The following is a 21,502-nucleotide window of genomic DNA, read 5'->3' as shown; positions in this document are numbered from 1 at the left end:
ACCTAGCTCGGCTATTAGACTATTCTTTAGTAAAGGTTGAATAGTCTATTGTTCAGCTATTAGCCCAACTTGCAACAAATTGCTGTTCCTTTTTTATATTTTATTATTTTCTTATAAATAAATGTATTTTATTCATAATACAAAAATCAACTTACATTGCTACCAGGGGCGAAAATCTGAGATCAACCTTGGAGGGGACAATTACATTAAATTTTCTCAAGAGCAATTCCTGAGGGGGACACCAAAAGTAGTACTGTAACACATAGCATACGTTGTTAAATGTATATTGAGGAACCATAATTCCTACAACTGGATAATTGATAGGTACAGTAGTTAACTGAAGGGTTTTCCCAACTTGTTCAAATGTTTAAATCATTATAATTCTACTACTAATAATAGTTATAGCAGTGCTCCTTACCAGTCCAGTATGTATGCAGGTATTCGTACTTACAACCAGCAATATCAAGAAAGGTCAGTAGGTGACAATGGTACTGTACACTGTATGGGTGTAGTTTTCATAAATACAATGAACATGGTGTGATCACATCTAAAAGAATCTCCATTGAGAACCATCACAAAGTTGGTCTCCGTATTGAATTGACCTTTTAATTGGACTTTTTCTGATACATTTATATAGTCATTAAATATGTCCACCTGGCCTGAGTCTACAATATCTTTGCAAGAACAAAAAGCTTAAAATAAGTAGTTCTAAAAGCAAAATAACTACTTCAATGAAAAACCCAAATAAATCAAACAAAATATCCTTCAGTGTCTCAACTCAGCCAGTGTCTCAACTCAGCCAGTGTCTCAACTCAGCCAGTGTCTCAACTCAGCCAGTGTCTCAACTCAGCCAGTGTCTCAACTCAGCCAGTGTCTCAACTCAGCCAGTGTCTCAACTCAGCCAGTGTCTCAACTCAGCCAGTGTCTCAACTCAGCCAGTGTCTCAACTCAGCCAGTGTCTCAACTCAGCCAGTGTCTCAACTCAGCCAGTGTCTCAACTCAGCCAGTGTCTCAACTCAGCCAGTGTCTCAACTCAGCCAGTGTCTCAACTCAGCCAGTGTCTCAACTCAGCCAGTGTCTCAACTCTTCAAACAGCAGCTATGGACAAGTATGTCGCACAAAGTAGGCCATTTTAAATGAACTAACATGAAATAAATCATTTGTAAGTGTCCTGAAAACTACTAAACAAAAGAACAAATATCAATTACACCAGGGGTTCTCAAACAGGGGTCCATGGACTAATTGCAAGGGGTCCGTGAAATAAAAAAGTGTAATGAATGTAGTCAGTACCACAAGGTTTCCAGTAAGTTTACATATAATATAGAAGGGGTGGAGGTCCCTGAGGACTGCTCAAAACCTTGCCTGCCTTGCCTCAAAATATGCAGGGGTTCCAGTACCCCAAAAAGGTTGAGAACCACTGCTATCCGACACCCTGTACAGCCCAATAAACTCCTTGTGAGGGACATGGTCATGGTCAACATAACGCAGACAGACATTCTCCTGTTCAGCACCAGAGACATCTTGAGTACCATCAACAATTAATGACAATTGTACAATCGGAAGAGACCTAATCTCAGCTGCAATGCCTCGAATGACTATTGGCCATGATGTTCAGAATTTCATTCTGTGCTTTGGGGCCTGTGTACATTGTGGTACGCTCTGTTAACCACTTCAGTAAAATGGGATCATCCTCTTCTGCCCTAAGTTTCAAAATCTGGTATAAATTCCCACTGTCATCCGTGTGGCCTCTAAAGGCTTGTCCCTGTCTTACTACATGCCGCACCGAACTAACAATTTTCATCAAGCAATGCCTTGCGTCATCCAGCTGTTTAACCCACGCGCTGGACATAACTGGACACTGATTGGATTTAGCTGGTGTGCTGTTACAATTACAAAGTGGCGGTGGGTTTGGCAATTTTGATGTGCTGTGAATTTTTCAATGCCTTTTCTCCAGTTCCTAAATCCTGCACTAATGAAGGCAGCATCAGCTCTTTGGCCAAAAGATGGCTGGCTTGAAAACCCTTGGCTACAGTGAAAACACAACACTCCTTTTATTGATGGATTATAATGTAGCCAGGGGAAATCGCGAAACCATCTCTCTTGAAACGGCAACACTCTGTTGGCAAGAGTTTGCGGTTCTATAAATTGTGGGTGTGGCTGATATGGTTTTGTGCCATCACTGTGGTAACTGTACAATGCTGTGCCACTGTCCCCTATACTGGTGCTGCTGGCAACAAGGGTGACACTTGGTCCTGCCGTGGCTGTGACACTGTCCTCTGAAGTCTCTCTTCCTGGCTCTTTCCCTTTCACCCCCCTAACTGACTCAGCCTGTCTCCTAGAAAATAAATAAGGTGTTTGCCGTACTCCTAACTACCGGTACCCAAAACTACACAATTAATCACAACAGCAATACCATTGCCGTAAACAAATCTTAGTTTAGTCACCAGTTTAAGTTGAGAGTGGGGGTATCCATGGCATTTTCCAATTATATCCCTATTTTACAAGTCAAAAAAATTGAGAACCTTTCATAATGTTGCCAAACAAAGACTCAACAAACTTACCTGAGACTCCCTGTCTCTGCAAGTCTGTCCCTGCATATCTGTCCCCAGCTCTGCTGTCTGTGTGCCATCTGTTGCCTGCTCTGCCTAATGACATCATTGTGAAACATTACCATTAGCATTTCACTTCTTTCTTATGAACATTTTATCAACTCGTCTTTGAGATATTAGGATACTAGAGTTCTTACTATGCGTTTTGGTGTACTGACAAATACTCTGATGTCCGTCTTCTTACTTTTTTCTGCCATTTTTCTACCTGGCTGGCTGGCTGGCCTAGCTGCACACACACACATTTACACAACACATGCTGCAACCTTTTGTAATTTAAATAGTTTGTTTCATATTGGCTGGCTTCCAACAATAGCTGAATTTGTAAAGCTAGCGAGCACCAATTCCGTTTCTGTGTGTTTGCTATAATCTTTGCTACCTGGTTAAATAAAGGTGAAATAAGATAAAATAAAAAAAGTTCACTAGCGACAATTTATCTTTTGCAACGAGACCATTATATATATTTAAGACAATGGTAGAAGAGAGTGTAGTTCTGTTCTGTTCAGTTTGGACTTCAGTTTATTGCTAACCTTATCACAGGGACGTCGAAGCACTACAGCTGCATGCTGATCTTGGAAGAAACTGACAATAGCAAAGATTCCATCTTTGACGACGCCACATAAATGGAATAGGTACTAGCTAGCTTGATAGTTAATGTTTGCTTTAGTTTGCGCGCTAGCTCTGCAAATTCAACTAGTGTGTGAACCCTGCCAACATAAAAATAAATAAATAACATTGCTATGGACGTGCTATGGATTGACTGGATTAACGTACATGTCCCTTTCGGACAGTAGATACGAACCCTCTATTACCTTGCCAGCTAAAGAACTGGCAGTGGATCAAACCATTGTGAGGCAAAGGGCGGGGGGGGTCGCAATCTTTTGAAATTTAAATGCGCTATTAAGTGTCTATAATCAGCACAAGTGCTTTCATTGCGTATTATTAATATTATTGAAATTACATAGTTATGTTTACAGTGATATATTGGGGGGGACAAATCATATTTTTCCCAAGATGGGGGGGTCGTGTCCCCCCCGTCCCCCCTGGGATTTCCGCCTATGATTGCTACATCAAACATGTCTACCAAACCAAACACAGGTATTAACAATGCTCAAACATACAAAAAATATAAATACAAATAAAATACAAAAAATCAATTATATTCACCCTGAAAATATCTTATCATTTTTTATTTATTTATCCATTATTTTACCAGGTAAGTTGACTGAGAACACGTTCTCATTTGCAGCAACGACCTGGGGAATAGTTACAGGGGAGAGGAGGGGGATGAATGAGCCAATTGTAAACTGGGGATTATTAGGTGACGTGATGGTTGAGGGCCAGATTGGGAATTTAGCCAGGACACCGGGGTTAACACCCCTACTCTTACGATAAGTGCCATGGGATCTTTAATGACCTCAGAGAGTCAGGACACCCGTTTAACGTCCCATCCGAAAGACGGCACCCTACACAGAACAGTGTCCCCAATCACTGCCCTGGGGCATTGGGATCTTTGTTTAGACCAGAGGAAAGAATGCCTCCTACTGGCCCTCCAACACCACTTCCAGCAGCATCTGGTCTCCCATCCAGGGACTGACCAGGACCAACCCTGCTTAGCTTCAGAAGCAAGCCAGCAGTGGTATGCAGGGTGGTATGCTGCTGGCAATCATAATGATTCATGAAGATGTGTTCCTTGTTGTTATTCACTAGGGTTAGTGTTTTAATAAGATAATTCAATTCAATCAGAAAAAATTGTAATTTTGGTATAGAATTTTGGAATTTTTGTTTGTGTATAAAGTATTTGGCAACAAGAACAAAAAAATGAACAATCATTTCAGTGGTTTTGTTATGATTGCAATTGTAACATATTTTATGTTAAAATTATATGCAGTGTTCATAATGTTAAATAAGTACTTTGCAAGGTTTTCCTAAAATTCTGACACAAATTTACATTCAAAGAACAAGTGAGACAGATTCTCACCTATTTTTTTCACAGAAAACGCAGATATCAATAGCCACAAATTTGGAAATCATAGAATTACATGGATATATCTTATGTAAAATTTTGAAGTGCACTTCCTTAACTTCGTTTGGTATACAGTATTTGTAAGGCCTTAACCATGCATTTTCCCAGACAATGTTCAAATTGCTGTTCCTCTCTCATTCCTTTCCCTCTTCCACGCGTCATCATTCTGCTCCGGAGTGGCTCGCTTGTGGGCGTGCTGGCAGGATAGGGCAGCGTCTTCAGTTGCGCGTCAAGAATTCTGCATACAGTAGCAGTTTGTATGAAGGTGTGGTTATTCACAGGCAAATTGTTATATGCTATGGAGGTAGATTTGTGTCTTTTTGTCGAAATCAAAAATGATTGTTCTGACAGCAATTTTTCCCCGACAGAAAAGGAAGTCAAAGCGGACACCTACGAAGATGGCATCTCAGGTAAGGAGCACTGGGCTGTATTGAAGTATCCTCAAAAAATGACATGTGCTACTTTAGATTGAACGGTCATATCTCAGTTTTTGTTTTCTTTACTTTCAGAGAGCGAGCAGATTTACAGCCATTTTCACTGGACTATCTGTTGCTGCAAAATCATGGGTTAACCTTACAATAACCAAGTGGTGAGAAACACAGCCCTCTATATTTAAATGTTTCAGGTACACGTTTAAAAAGGAGATACTGTATGTGACATAGACACCTATTGGCATTATCTTCTATTGTTTGTCCTCATGGGTCTGTTTTTCAGCTTAAAGTACTCTGTAGCCACTCACGTCATCCCTCTCCCCCTAAATCCTCTAGGTTATATCAGCTGTTTTGTTGAACCTCTCCCGCATCTGAACTGGCTGACAGAGGGCACAGCCTGATCATAGGTGAGATGTCACTTGGTTGAGTCAACAGGAGGTATTATTAAAGAGATGCTTTACATTGAAACCTCAGAGTTAATGATCCAAGGTCAGTTTTGCATTTCACCTCCTGATTTAAGATAACTGACCGTGTTAGACAAAAAAAGATGCTTAATCATGCTCTCTCGTCTGCAGGTATGTTTTGATGTGAGAGGAATCCAGTCCCGACAGCGCAATTGTGATGAACTGAGAGAATATTAGGGTAGCACTGTCATTCATGAATCATGTGCTATCTGCCGCTGTTCTTACCTCTCGCCCCACCTCATCTTCTAATGCACACCATATGTGCATTGAAGTACAGATTTGCCTACCATTTTTTTTTTTTACTAGGCAAGTCAGATAAGAATGACGGCCTAGGAACTGCCTTGTTCAGGGACAGAAGGACAGACCTTGTCGGCTCGGGGATTCGATCTTGCAACCTTCCGGTTACTAGTCCACCTACCCGCCCAAGATTGAACTTGTATTTATAATATTACAATTAAAATGCACTTCTTTCAATAAAGCGTTTCACATTCTCCACTGGTTGAAATACTATCCTGTGTCCATCCTCAGATTAATGGAGTTAAATGTGCATAGATTTTTCTCTATGAATTACAGATCAATCTAGTTTATTCTATTGTATAGTTACAATGTGTAATCATTGATATCTCAGGAGCAGTATACACTAAAGTGTATAATTGTAATGCATGCAGACACCGCATCATTTAAATAATGGCGTTTGATATGACTGAAAAATACTGTCTGTCATACCTGAACCGCACCTTTATTTGCCAAGGAAGAGTACATGATCGGTGAATATATTCAATGTACAGACTACAGTACATGTGTATATAGGACTTGCATCCATGGCACATTAAAGTTATATTCTACTCTAGGCTTCATTAATGCCATTCAGACTTGAGGTTCATAGATTGGTATGAATATTAGTTCAGAACTTTACGTCTTAGGGTCCATACCCAGATCGGCTACATAGTTCTTTTTAACCCGACACAATAAGCAAGTAAATAGTTAGCTATGTTACTTCAGCTGCATTGCAAGGCAAGCTTACATAATTGTGCAGTCAATGCGTTTGTCTCTACATTAACACATTCCTCTCAAATTGTACATTTGCTTGACTCGTTAAGACATCAGCCATCTTCGTTGAGCGCCACAAGGCAAGGGTAGCTCGCGTCAAAATTCATCATCACAAAGCCTTGGGACCCAAATGCATTACGAGTGCTGTCGTGGCAATTTCCTGTATTACCAAATGAGGAGAGTTACAAACCACACACCAGTCAGAGTTATACTTAAACTTCATCTTAAATAATATGAGCTTTACCAAAGCCCTGTGACTTTCAACAATTCTCTATCTATGAATTGTTGAGAGTTCCAACAATGGCAACATATCTTTTATAGCAAAGATACACCCCTCTCAACTTACATGACGAACCACAGATCTTAGGAAAACTTCACAAAGGGCCTTTTACTTGAGAAAGGAGTATCCCTTAGCCAGATTACATTCGCTATAAATTATCGCTCAGTTTGGGCTCTAAAACGAGGTTCTAGTCTTGTTTCTGGTACTTCGTAGTACCAAAACATTACCTCATCCAAGGCATAACTCAATTGTCAACTCTATATACTAAGGAGCATCAAAAGTCGTGCTATAAATTCTCAGACAACACAAAGATTCCTTGATGCCCTTCCAGACTCCCTCTGCCTACACAAGGACAAAAATCAGTTAACCACCAAACTGAGGAACTCAATTTAACCTTGCGCAATACCCTAGATGCAGTTGCACCCCTAAAAACTAAAAACGTTTGTCATAAGAAACTAGCTCCCTGGTATACAGAAAATACCCGAGCTCTGAAGCAAGCTTCCAGAAAATTGGAACGGAAATGGCGCCACACCAAACTGGAAATCTTCCGACTAGCTTGGAAAGACAGTACCATGCAGTATCGAAGAGCCCTGACTGCTGCTCGATCATTCTATTTTTCCAACTTAATTGAGGAAAATAAGAACAATCCGAAATTTATTTTTGATACTGTCGCAAAGCTAACTAAAAAGCAGCATTCCCCAAGTGAGGATGGCTTTCACTTCAGCAGTAATAAATTCATGAACTTCTTTGAAGAAAAGATCATGATCATTAGAAAGCAAATTCTCCTCTTTAAATATGTGTATTCCTCCAAAGGTCAGCTGTCCTGAGTCTGCACAACTCTGCCAGGACTTAGGATCAAGAGAGACACTTAAGTGTTTTAGTACTATATCTCTTGACACAATGATGAAAATAATCATGGCCTCTTCAAGCTGCATACTGGACCCTATTCCAACTAAACTACTTTAAGAGCTGCTTCATGTGCTCGGCCCTCCTATGTTGAACATAATAAACGGCTCTATCCACCGGATGCGTACCAAACTCACTAAAAGTGGCAGTAATAAAGCCTCTCTTGAAAAAGCCAAACCTTGACCCAGAAAATATAAAAAACTATCGGCCTATACCGAATCTTCCATTCCTCTCAATTTTAGAAAGCTGTTGCGCAGCAACTCACTGCCTTCCTGAAGACAAACAATGTATACGAAATGCTTCAGTCTGGTTTTAGACCCCATCATAGCACTGAGACTGCACTTGTGAAGGTGGTAAATTACCTTTTAATGGCGCAGACCGAGGCTCTGCATCTGTCCTTGTGCTCCTAGACGTAAGTGCTGCCTTTGATACCATCGATCACCACGTTCTTTTGGAGAGATTGGAAACCCAGATTGGTCTACACGGACAAGTTCTGGCCTGGTTTAGATCTTATCTGTCGGAAAGATATCAGTTTGTCTCTGTGAATGGTTTGTCCTCTGACAAATCAACTGTACATTTCGGTGTTCCTCAATGTTCCGTTTTGGGACCACTATTGTTTTCACTATATATTTTACCTCTTGGGGATGTCATTCGAAAGCATAATGTTAACTTTCACTGCTATGCGGATGACACACAGCTGTGCATTTCAATGAAACATGGTGAAGCACCAAAATTGCCCTCACTAGAAGCCTATGTTTCAGACATAAGGAAGTGGATGGCTGCAAACTTTCTACTTTTAAACTCGGACAAAACAGAGATGCTTGTTCTAGGTCCCAAGAAACAAAGAGATCTTCTGTTGAATCTGACAATTCATCTTGATGGTTGTAAAGTCGTCTCAAATAAAACTGTGAAGGACCTCGGCGTTACTCTGGACCTTGATCTCTCTTTTGACGAACATATCAAGACTGTTTCAAGGACAGCTTTTTTCCATCTACGTAACATTGCAAAAATCTGAAACTTTCTGCCCAAAAATGATGCAGAAAAAGTAATCCGTGCTTTTGTTACTTCTAGGGTAGACTACTGCAATGCTCTACTTTCCGGCTACCTGGATAAAGCACAAAATAAACTTCAGTTAGTGCTAAATACGGCTGCTAGAATCCTGACTTGAACCCAAAATTGTTATCATATTACTCCAGTGCTAGCCTCCCTACACTGGCTTCCTGTTAACCTGTTTGGCGTGCAAGCCCGACGTCGGTACATTTATGACAACAGCCATTTCAAGTGCAGGGCGCGAAATTCAAAAGATATTTTTTTTATTTTTATATTTAACTTTCACACATTAACAAGTCCAATACAGCATATGAAAGGTACACATCTCGTGAATCCAGCCAACATGTCCGATTTTTAAAATGTTTTACAGGGAAGACAAAATATGTAAATCTATTAGCTAACCACGTTAGCAAAGACTCCACTTTTATTACTCCATCAGTTTTTGACTCCATCAGTAGCTATCACAAATTCGGCCAAATAAAGATATAAATAGCCACTAACCAAGAAACAACCTCATCAGATGACAGTCTGATAACATATTTATTGTATAGCATATGTTTTTTTCAAAAAATGTGCATATTTCAGGTATAAATCATAGTTTACATTGCAGCTAGTCAGAAATTGCACCGAAAGCAGACAGAAAAATTACAGACACCAACGCCAAATAACTAAATACTCATCATAAAACATTTCTAAAAAATACATAGTGTACAGCAATTGAAAGACAGGCATCTTGTGATTCCAGACAATATTTCCTATTTATCAAGTGTTTTACAGCGAAAACACAATATAGCGTTATATTAGCGTAGCCACAATAGCCAGAAACACTTGGGCGCTGACGACCAGTTCACATGCACGACAGATATTAGAAATAGCATCATAAAATGTTTCTTACTTTTGGTGATCTTCCGTCAGAATGTTGGACAAGGTGTCCTTTGTCCAGAACAGTCGTTGTTTGGATCTGGAACGGCAAATTTCCCTCTTGATTTAGCATGGGCACTTCAAGTGGCACGGATCTCTCCAACGTCAACAAAGTCAGAGAACGGAACACGGGAAAACTCCCGAAAAAATTTCAATAATCTGATTAAACTATATTGAAAAAACATACTTTACGATGATATGGTCACATGTATCAAATAAAATCTAAACCGTCACTGCCCGAAGGCAGCCCCCTCTTACGCCAGAGCGGTCAGCGGGAAAAGACCAGATGAGGGAGAAAGCATGGAACTACGCGCTATTGAGGAGGTTGTGGATGAGCTGGTGATGGAGAGAGAACTGCGAGAGTCTGAGGAGAGCGGGAGTGAGACGCCATCATCATCTCACGAGGAGAGCGGAGAGACCGACAGGAGTTGGAACAACCAAGTGGAGGAGGAGAAGGGAGAGCCCACTGCGCCCTCGGCTCCGGAGAGCTGGACAACGGTGAGAGAGAGGAGGAAGTGCTCGGTGAAAAGGAAGCAGATGAGCCCTGTTTCCCCACTCATCCGCATGGAGGCGACTGAGAAGTCCGCTCTGGGCGGTGTTAGGGTTGAGTGAATTCAATCCGGTATGAGGACAAGTATGACGATGAGTCACCGATTGTATACTATATAGATTTTATTAATTAAGCAATAAATGGTAAATGCAATTTTCGTATTTATTGCTTAATAGCAAGAATGGTAAAGTACCGAAAAGACACGATAACAGGAACTGTGAGTGCAACAACAGGAATGAGGGGCAAGACAGTAACACTCTATCAAGATATCAGCGGACCCTCCGAAGCGCTAAGGTGCTGGACAAGCTTAAGCGCCAACACCAGCGATAGGCCAGTAAGTCTAAAACCACACTGGACCTCTACTCTAACAGGCCTGCCCTGAAGCAGGAACTAACAACTGTTAGAGTATATAAGGGGGGGTTTGGGGGTGTAGCCCAGTTCCTTTGTCTTGTCCTGCGTGACGATGCATTGAACCCGTATATACGAAAATTGCATTTGCCATTTATTGCTTAGTTAATAAAAACTATATAGTATACAATCGGTGACTCATCGTCATAATTGTCCTTATACCAGATTGAATTCACTCAACCCTAACAAGGGCGACAGTTTTTTCTCACATTTGTGCTCCATTTGCTTCTCTGTGTGTTTTTTACAAGAAGTACATTTTAAAAGATCAAAATGACGTGGAGAGATTTACGCGAGACTGGGTTCAGGGAGAGTCGATGTGGAGTGTCGGCGGAGTGCATTCTACAGGGGTTGGTGTCAGGGGCGAAAATCTGATATCAACCTTGGAGGGGACAATTACATGAAAATTGTCAGGAGCAATTCCTGAGGGGGACACCAAAAGTAATGCTGTGACACAGCCTACGTTGTAATATGTTAAATGTATATTGAGGGACCATAAATCACTACTACTGGATAATTGATAGGTACAGTAGTTAACTGAAGGGTTGTCCCAACTTGTTTAAATCATTATAATACTACTACTAATAATAGTTATAGCAGTGTTCCTTATCAGTCCAGTATGTATGCAGGTATTCGTACTTACAACCAGCAATATCAAGAAGGGGCAGTAGGCGGCAATGGTACTGTACACTGTATGGGAGCAGTTTTCATAAATACAATGAACATGGTGTGATCTCATCGTAAAGAATCTCCATTGAGAACCATCACAAAGTTGGTCTCCGTATTGAATTGACCTTTTAATTTGACTTTGTGATACATTTATATAGTCATTAAATATGTGCACCTGGCCTGAGTCTACTACAATATCTTTACAAGAACAAAAAGTTTAAAATAAGTACAGTTCTAAAAGCAAAATAACTACTTCAATGAAAAACCCAAATAAATCAAACAAAATATCCTTCAGTCAGTGTCTCGACTCTTCAAACAGCAGCTATGGACAAGTATGTCACACAAAGTATGCAATTTTAAATAAAATAACATGAAATAAATAATTTGTAGGTGTACTGTCATGTACTAAAAACTACTAAACAAAAGAACAAATATCAATTACACCAGGGGTCCATGGACTAATTGCAAGGTGTCCGTGAAATAAAAAAGTGTAATGAATGTAGTCAGTACCACAAGGTTTCCAGTAAGTTTACATATAATATAGAGGGGGTGGTGGTCCCTGAGGACCGCTGAAAACCTTGCCTGCCTTGCCTCAAAATACGCAGGGGTCCCAGTACCCAAAAAAGGTTGAGAACCACTGCTATACACACTACTGAACAAAAGAACCGAACATATGTTTGCGGGTTTCAATGGATCCAACAAATTGCTGGCAGATATTTTCCCTCTTGAGACTGTCCAGCCTGTCTTTATGTACATTACAGACAACTACGCCGTTCAGTCTCTCTTGGCCCATGCTAGCCCGTAGCCAAGTCTTTAACCTGCGGAGTGCACTGAAACTCCTCTCAGCCTCACATGAAGACACTGGCACCACAAACAAAATTCTGATCAGCACCTCAACTTGGTCAAACAACCCCCGCAACTCCACTGGAAGCCTCCTGAGGACCTCTGCTGCCTCTCCACTGCTGCTACAGGGGTATTTGTTGTGAAAGAGAGGGTTCTGCACTGAAATAATCTATGTTCAGTTCAGGGTACTGATCTAGAGACTCATCCAACTCCCCCGTGAGAAGCGCTCTTTCCAACTTTTGCAGGACGTTTAGACTGTCCTGGTCAAAACGGTGCCAAACTGAACCTCCACACCATCCAACACTTAAATTCTGCCCTATAGTGATCCACTGCTTTGCCAGCAAATTGTTTTGAGTGCGTCTCAATGGATTCAATAGAGTCAAAGTTGTTGCTTTCTCATACAGTGCAAGGTAGCTTTCGTCATCTCTCTTGCCCCTAAGAGATGACCGCACACTCGACTGCAGCCTGCATACCAGAGACAGTCTGAGTTTTCTTCTGCAGTGAAATGTTTAGACATTCAAGCTCTCCAAGGACAGCAGAGGCAAGTGTGAGGCCCAACACAGTCTTGCCTTTGCTGAAGTGCTCAAATAAGCCACTGGCAGTTGAAGCTGTCTTGGATGCAGTTTTTGCCATCTCCTCTAGGCTGCTGAGTACCCGCTCATACTGCCCTAGTACAGCTCTAATAGCCGTATTCCGCACAGTCTACCTTGTTGGACATAGGGGTTTCAGGGTGGTCAGATTTGTATCTTTGGACGTGGCAATTAATTCAAACATGCTCTTAAACTTTCCTGACTGGCCATAGAGGACACCTAACTGATGGACCCAAGAAAGGGAATCCCGGATCAGTGGGGAGGCTGAGCAGCCAGCCTGTGTAATCAGATTTACACAGTGTGTTCCACAATGGACATAGAGGGCTAATGGCTGCTGCCTCCTCACAATTGCCTGTGCACCTGTGTATTTTCCTGCCATGTTTGAGGCACCATTGTAACTCTGCCCACGTAAGCCAGACATGGGCAAATTGAGCCTCAACAACACATCAGTTACCACTTTCGCAATGCCCTCGCCTGTTGTCTCCGACACCCTGTATAGCCCAATAAATTCCTCGTGAGGGACACGGTCATGGTCAACATAACGCAGACAGACACTCTCCTGTTCAGCACCAGAGACATCTTGAGTACCATCAACAATTAATGAAAATTGTACAATCGGAAGAGACCTGATCTCAGCTGCAATGCCTCGAATGACTGTATTGGCCATGATGTTCAGAATTTCATTCTGTGCTTTGGGGCCTGTGTACATTGTGGTACGCTGTTAACCACTTCAGTAAATTGGGATCATCCTCTTCTGCCCTGAGTTTCAAAAGCTGGTATAAATTCCCACTGTCATCCATGTGGCCTCTAAAGGCTTGTCCCTGTCTTACTACATGCCGCACCGAACTAACAATTTTCATCAAGCAATGCCTTGCGTCCTCCTGCTGTTTACACCACACGCTGGATAACTGGACACTGATTGGATTTAGCTGGTGTGCTGTTACAGTTACAAAGTGGCAGTGGGTTTGGCAGTTTTGATGTGCTGTGAATTTTTCAATGGCTTTTCTCCAGTTCCTAAATCCTGCACTAATGAAGGCAGCATCTGCTCTTTGGCAAAAAGATGGCTGGCTTGAAAACCCTTGGCTACAGTGAAAACACAACACTCCTTTTATTGATGGATTATAATGTAGCCAGGGGAAATCGCGAAACCATCTCTCTTGAAACGTCAACACTCTGTTTGCAAGAGTTTGCGGTTCTATAAATTGTGGGTGTGGCTGATATGGTTTTGTGCCATCACTGAGGTAACTGGACGATGCTGTGCCACTGTCCCCTATACTGGTGCTGCTGGCAACAAGGGTGACACCTGGTCCTGCCGTGGCTGTGACACTGTCCTCTGAAGTCTCTCTCCTTGGCTCTTTCCCTTTCACCACCCTCACAGTCTGTCTCCTAGAAAATAAATAAGGTGTTTGCTGTACTCCTAACTAACGGTACCCAAAACTACACAATTAATCACAACAGCAATACCATGGCCTTAAACAAATCTTAGTTTAGTCACCAGTTTAAGTTGAGTGGGGGTATCCATGGCATTTTCCAATTATGTCCCTATTTTACAAATCAAAAAAATTGAGAACCTTTCATAATGTTGCCAAACAAAGACTCAACAAACTTATCTGAGACTCCCTGTCTCTGCCAGTCTGTCCCCAGCTCTGCTGTCTGTGTGCCATATGTTGCCTGCTCTGCCTAATGATGACATTGTGAAACATTTCCATTAGCATTTCACTTCTTTCTTATGAACATTTTATCAACTCGTCTTTGAGATATTAGGCTACTAGAGTTCTTACTTTGCGTTTTGGTGTACTGAAAAATACTCTGATGTCCGTCTTTTTACTTTTTTCTGACATGTTTCTACCTGGCTGGCTGGCTGGCTGGGTGGCCGGTCTAGCTGCACACACACACACATTTACACAACACATGCTGCAACGTTTTGAAATTTTAACATCGTTTGTTTCATATTGGCAGGCTTCCAACAATAGCGGAATTTGCAAAGCTAGCGAGCACCAATTCCGTTTCTGTGGTGTTTGCTATAATCTTTGCTACCTGGTTAAATAAAGGTGGAAAAAAAATCACTAGCGACAATTTAGCTTTTGCAACGAGACCATTAAATATATTTAAGACAATGGTATAAGAGAGTGTAGTTCTGTTCAGTTTGGACTTCAGTTTATCGTTAACCTTATCACAGGCACTTTGAAGCACTACAGCTGCATGCTAATCTTGGAATAAACTGACGATAGCAAATATTCAATTTTTGACGACGCCACATAAATGGAATAGGTACTAGCTAGCTTGATAGTTAATGTTTGCTTTAGTTTGCGCGCTAGCTCTGCAAATGCAGCTAGTGTGAACCCTGCAACATTAAAAAAATATATATACATTGCTATGGCGCGATTGACTGGATTACCTCACGTCAGTTACGTACATCGAGTGCCTTTCGGACAGTAGATACGAACCCTCTATTACCTTGCAAGCTAAAGAACTGGCAGTGGATCAAATCATTGTGAGGCAAAGGGCGGGGGGGTCGCAATCTTGTGAAACTTAAAAACGCGCTATTAAGTGTCTATAATCAGCACAAGTGCTTTAATTGCGTATTATTAATATTATTGAAATTACATAGTTATGTTTACAGTGATATATTGGGGGGGACAAATCATATTTTTCCCAGGATGGGGGGGGGGGGGGGGGGGTTTCGTGTGTCCCCCGTCCCCCCTGGGATTTCCGCGCTATGTGGGAATAGGGATTTAAAAATAGTAGGAAGTTTTTCGGCAGTACACGGGAGGGTTTTAATAGTGTTAGGATTTATGTTTATGCACTATAGCCTGTTAGCATATTGTTTGAAGATGAATATTGTTTTGTTACACACACACAAACAATACAGATGGGTGTGTGTAAAGACTGACCACAGCTTTTATGGCCTGTGTTGGTCAGTCTGGAGAGGGGAGGGGTGCATGTCTCTAGGCCAACCAGGAGGTTAGAATACTGGACAATACCATATTAGGAACTGTTTCAGTGTAGAATCTACAGACACAAGACGGATCTAATCTACCCAGCAACCAGATGTGGACAAAGGGAAGCGCCAAGGGGCTTGGACAAATCCGAGGGCCAGCAAGGGCGGAGCAAAGTCTAAACCGCGCCCAGCCTCTACTGTGATAGGCCAACAGGCGCGTTGGAACTACGTCATCATGGTATAAGAACAGCTGGTTACGTACTTCCTGCCAGTTCTCCGATCTACCCTGCGTGGAGATACTGTGAACTCGTATATACGAAAATTGCATTTGCTATTCATTGTTTGCGGTAATTAAACATAATTAAAGAAAGTTAGCAGACCTTGCTTTTTATTTATCCTGACACCGGATGTGTTACACGCAGCGTTCACAATAGTAGATATCAATTGGAGGGGTAAATGTTTTAGATTTATTAACGTATATGCACCATCGACACCCAAGGAAAGGAGGGAAATGCTTAACGACCTAGACGCTGTTTTTATGACAAACAGACAGGTGTTTATGGGGGGAGATTTTAATGTATCATATGGCCGAGGTAATCTAGGAGGGCATCTTGTAAAAGTCTAATAGGTAAATATACATTGTTATAACTAACTTCTTTCTAAGCAGGGTTTCTCACACACCCAAAGACAGATGGCTGGCACAGGAAAGGCCTTGATCAAGAGTGCTTGGGTCTGCATTTCACGAGATAAGACACACACACACATACCCAAGGACGGAGGGCTGACTACGCACACACAAAATCTCCTGTTTAGCTGAACATTTGGTAACAAAGAACTTTTGCTATAAGACTCAGAAGGATGACGCCCAGCTCATCAGGACCAATCTGAGAAGACAACAACCTGTCCAGAACCAACCAAAGGACCAGAACTTCCAGACTCAACCTACTTTCTGTGTTGTATAAAATGTCTATGCATTCTGTTATCTGGGCTTTTTCTGGAGGTTCTCTATGAGCCGAAGGAACGAGACCGTATACGCTTGTACCAGATATCTTTACTCATAATTAAACTGTCGCTTGTCATACAATTTATCACCTTGTCTGAATCGATCCTTGACCGGCTCGCCCTTCTCCATATCCAATTATCAACAATATGCACCATCGACACCCAAGGAAAGGAGGGAAATGCTTAACGACCTAGACGCTGTTTTTATGACAAACAGACAGGTGTTTATGGGGGGAGATTTTAATGTATCATATGGCCGAGGTAATCTAGGAGGGCATCTTGTAAAAAGTCTAATAGGTAAATATAATTTGGTTGATACTTATAGTGGCGCATGCGGATGATCCAGGTTTCACTTGGGAAAACAGCAGGGGAGCGAGGAGCGGTATATATCATCTGTTTGTTCCACGTGGACTCGGCGTGTCCTCTGCGCGCGACACTCCGGTATTCTATTCAGACCACAGTTGCCTGTCTGTGACAGTAGAATTAAAAACAATTGAATTTGGAAAAGGGTATTGGAAAATTAATAACGGCATTTTACATGACAACTTTTGGGACAAGATGTAGGTCTTTTTTCCAGTGTTGTGTAACTATGAAACCGTTTTATTCTACTGTCATAGAGTGGTGGGAGAGCACAAAATTAAGAATCAAGATTTTTATTCAGAATTTTTGCAAAGACAAAGTAAGTAATACCCACAAATAATTTTATAAATTGCAGAATGAACTAAAAGATATACACATCCAAGGTAATTTGAATGGTGGTGGATTAGATAAAGACAAATTGTGTATCCTGCAGAAAAAGCAGCATGCCTTTTTTGAAAAGAAAGCTCGAGACTTCATTTTTAAAAGTCACTAAGATAAATGGGAAAATTATGAGAAGTGCTCTGCATATTTTTTCAAACAAATTAAATCACGGGGAAAGAGGACTATTACTGCTTTATTGGACCAAAATGGGGAGATGGTTGAGGATGGAGATGGCATGCTTGGTGTCGCTACACATCACTTTTCTCAGCTATTTCAAAAACAAACAATTGATTATGAGAAGGGGACTAATTTTAAAAAATGCGTGGATGTGCAGATACCTTTTGATATTAGAGACCAATTAAAAGGGGAATTGAAATTAGATGAAATTTATATGGCACTGAAGAGCATGAAAGATAACAACGTACCAGGAGTGGATGGGCTCTCTAAAGAGTTTTGCATAGTTTTTGGGGATTTAATTGGATGTCATCTGTTGGAAGTGTTTAGAGGTATATTTGGTTTGGGGCATATGGGAGGTTCGATGTGCGAGGGGGTAATCTCTCTACTAAGGGATAGCCAAATTTGAACTAAAAAATGTGGAAAGGGTGCAATTATTAGCATTAGTGACTCTGGTGTCCCTTATCAAGACCAAACTTTGGGAGGCCAGATGTGGTGCGGTCAATGACACCCTCAAGTGGTCACCGACGGGATTAGTTCAATTTATAAAACAGGACATTTGGAAAAGAATACAATTCGAAATACATAAGTGGGGCATTGTATCAGTAAAACAGAAATGGAAAGGGATTTACCCTTCACTGTAAACGTATTTAGAGTCAATTGAAATGTAGGCTAAGCCTTTGTACATATTTGATATACACTGAGGTTTATTCAGAGTTCACTTTGGTATATGTTTATATTTATAGAATTATTTGTATTGTTTTTTTGGAGATTGTTAGAGGCATGTTAAACTTGAATGTAATAATACTGGTCAGGTTCTGCAGAACAGCACTTTTTTGAGGAGTTTTTCTATTGTTATATTGTTACACTACTTTTTGATACTGTTTTTATGAATTAATGTCATGTACAACGTAATGCACTGGTTTTGTAATTGTATTTGAATGTGAAATGAAAATAAAAATTATTTCCCCTCCCAAAAAATAAATAAAATAAAAATCACTAGTAACATTAGCAGGAGACCACCAGGGACATCTATGATCGGCTGACAGTCTTGGTTAAACCACATGTATTCTAAAGCAATATTCACCTGCTTTCATAGAGTAAGGATTCACTCCTTTGGGGACACTGCCAGTGTTCCCCTGATATCCATATGTCCCCATCGGTGGAGGTGGTGGTACACACTTGTTCTGTAAAAAACATCAACACATTTTCCAAATTGTTAGTAATATTATCACAGTTAAAATACAATGGTTGTTCACTGTTTTTAATTTCATTGAATTTAAGTGTGTACCTCAGCCTTGGGCTCAGTTTTGTTAACCCATCTGTGCAGAGTTGGATCCGAGACAATCTGAGGAAGAAGATATTAGCAATGTGAATCAAGCCGCAATAGTTTTTTTTTTAATCCACTCAATTGTCTCTACATAGAATATAGTGTTAATATCCAGTTCCTTACAGATCTGTCTTTGTCCTCAGGTAGATGAACCTCCTCCTTATTAACTCTTCCACTCCCAAAGACCCAGCTGAGCCAGCCTCCACTGTTATTGTGAACGGCAGGGGTCTCGGGCTCAGCCACCGGCCGGCTGCCAGTCTGGCACTGAGGGTTGGCCTCGGAGTGTTCCGGCTTGGTGATGGACATCATAGCAAGATGCTCAACATATCTAAGTTGGACATCTGTAATAAGTGGGAGAAGTCAGGCCAATCTGCTCATGTCACCATACAGAACAATTACTAGCTGACAGGTAGAAACGTCTCGCTCTGATACTCTGTTACAACCCAATCTTAACCTACACGCAGTCACAGGGATAACTGGGAGGTTACTCCAGGACTCTGCCATCGTATTGTTTTGGTTGCAAAATCAACAATTGCCTGCATATTATGCGAGGGCTTACAAATTTGACCAATCACCAAACAATTTCAGCATAAAATAGTCACATCATCACAATATTATCGCATAGAACTGACCCATTACCACAGTACAAAAAGAGGGTTCGCAATTTCAACCAATCACTGCACATTTACTGCATAATATGGTTCAATCAAGCTACAAGTCAACACAGTTTTTTCCCTTGTCAGCGCATTTTTGCAACAAATTGGACAAAACAATTGCATATTGCTATGCAAAATGTCATAATTGTTGCTGCAAAATCCAGAATATTTATCCGCAAATATAAAAGAAAATCCATGTGAAATCCTGGAGAGATCACTGGAGTATGAAAATGTATACACTCACTATGTCACGATCGTGTGGCGGATTAACGGACCAAAATGCAGCAGTTGGAAAATATGCCATCTTCTTTTATTATAACACGAAGATGAACACGACACAAAAACACTTTAACAAAACAACAAAACGACCGTGAAGCTACAAACGTTGTGCACAAACATACAGGCTACTAACGTTCTTACATAGACAATTACCCACAACCAATGAGAGCCTATGGCTACCCTAAATAAGGCTCCCAATCAGAGACAACCGAAATCAGCTGTCTCTAATTGGGAACTCATTCAGGTAACCATAGACTCTCCTAGATAACTAACCAACATAGACAACTCTAGACATATACACTTAACACAAAACCATCTACTACACCCCATAACCCCTTTACCAAATAAACACCCAAAACCAACAAAACATAAACATTCCCCATGTCACACCCTGACCTAACTAAAATAATAAAGAAAACAAAGAATAATAAGGCCAGGGCGTGACATAACCCCCCCCTTGAGGCGCGAACTCCGGGCGCACCATACACAGTCTAGGGGAGGGTCTGGGTGGGCTCCCCTCCACGGTGGCGGCTCCGGCTCTGGTCGTAGTCCCCACGTCACCACAGTACCTAACCACCTCCTAGGCCTCCTCCAAACGACCCCCCTCCACATTAACCCCATTGCATTAAGGGGGAGTTCCGGACTAAGGGACAGCTCCGGACTAAGGACCAGTACCAGGGTAAGGGGCAGTACCAGGGTCAGGGGCAGTACCAGGGTAAGGGGCAGCACCAGGGTAAGGGGCAGCACCAGGGTAAGGGGCAGCACCAGGGTAAGGGGCAGCTCCGGACTGAGGGACTGCAGCTCCGGACTGAGGGACTGCAGCTCCGGACTGAGGGACTGCAGCTCCGGACTGAGGGACGGCCCATGGCTGGCTGACAGATCTGGCTGCTCATGGCTGGCTAACGGATCTGGCTGCTCATGGCTGGCTAACTGATCTGGCTGCTCATGGCTGGCTGACGGATCTGGCTGCTCATGGCTGGCTGACGGATCTGGCTGCTCATGGCTGGCTGACGGATCTGGCTGCTCATGGCTAGCTGACGGATCTGGCTGCTCATGGCTAGCTGACGGATCTGGCTGCTCATGGCTAGCTGACGGATCTGGCTGCTCATGGCTAGCTGACGGATCTGGCTGCTCATGGCTAGCTGACGGATCTGGCTGCTCATGGCTAGCTGACGGATCTGGCTGCTCATGGCTAGCTGACGGATCTGGCTGCTCATGGCTAGCTGACGGATCTGGCTGCTCATGGCTAGCTGACGGATCTGGCTGCTCATGGCTAGCTGACGGATCTGGCTGCTCATGGCTGGCTGACTGATCTGGCTGCTCCTGTCTGGTTGGCGGCTCTGGCAGATCCTGTCTGGTTGGCGGCTCTGGCAGATCCTGTCTGGTTGGCGGCTCTGGCAGATCCTGTCTGGTTGGCGGCTCTGGCAGATCCTGTCTGGCTGGCGGCTCTAGCGGCTCCTGTCTGGCGGACGGCTCTAGCGGCTCCTGTCTGGCGGACGGCTCAGTGGGCTCATGGCAGACGGGCGGCTTTGCAGGCTCATGGCAGACGGGCGGCTTTGCAGGCTCATTGCAGACGGATGGCTCAGAT

General features: G+C 42.2%; 2 protein-coding genes and 2 long non-coding RNA genes across 6 annotated transcripts in view; 2 read left to right on the top strand and 2 right to left on the bottom strand.

Moving 5' to 3' along the window:
- The window catches only part of LOC129845786 (protein RD3-like), a 91,997-nt gene that overhangs the window by 14,841 nt on the left and 55,654 nt on the right, over positions 1-21,502 (bottom strand). The window lies entirely within an intron of this gene.
- LOC129845789 (uncharacterized) lies at positions 4,796-6,018 on the top strand. 2 transcript variants are annotated; one of them, XR_008758107.1, is made up of 5 exons: positions 4,796-4,897; positions 5,001-5,042; positions 5,142-5,221; positions 5,400-5,470; positions 5,639-6,018. It is a non-coding gene; the product is annotated as an uncharacterized LOC129845789 (long non-coding RNA). The 2 variants fall into 2 exon arrangements; XR_008758106.1 differs by having other exon boundaries at positions 4,814-5,042.
- On the top strand, positions 15,460-16,820 carry LOC129845788 (uncharacterized). Its single transcript, XR_008758105.1, has 2 exons — positions 15,460-16,184; positions 16,400-16,820. It is a non-coding gene; the product is annotated as an uncharacterized LOC129845788 (long non-coding RNA).
- LOC129845787 (protein transport protein Sec16A-like) lies at positions 18,545-19,861 on the bottom strand. The gene is made up of 3 exons (XM_055913706.1): positions 19,103-19,861; positions 18,941-18,997; positions 18,545-18,836 (listed from the first exon to the last, which is right to left on the bottom strand). The coding sequence occupies exons 1-3, from the start codon at positions 19,286-19,288 to the stop codon at positions 18,705-18,707; spliced, it is 375 nt and encodes a 124-aa protein (XP_055769681.1). The 5' UTR covers positions 19,289-19,861; the 3' UTR covers positions 18,545-18,704.

Source organism: Salvelinus fontinalis, unplaced genomic scaffold (genome assembly GCF_029448725.1).
Source record: "Salvelinus fontinalis isolate EN_2023a unplaced genomic scaffold, ASM2944872v1 scaffold_0367, whole genome shotgun sequence".
NCBI lineage: Eukaryota > Metazoa > Chordata > Actinopteri > Salmoniformes > Salmonidae > Salvelinus > Salvelinus fontinalis.
The sequence above is the reverse complement of the archived record's forward strand: the minus strand, read 5'-3'. Positions and strand labels throughout refer to the sequence as shown.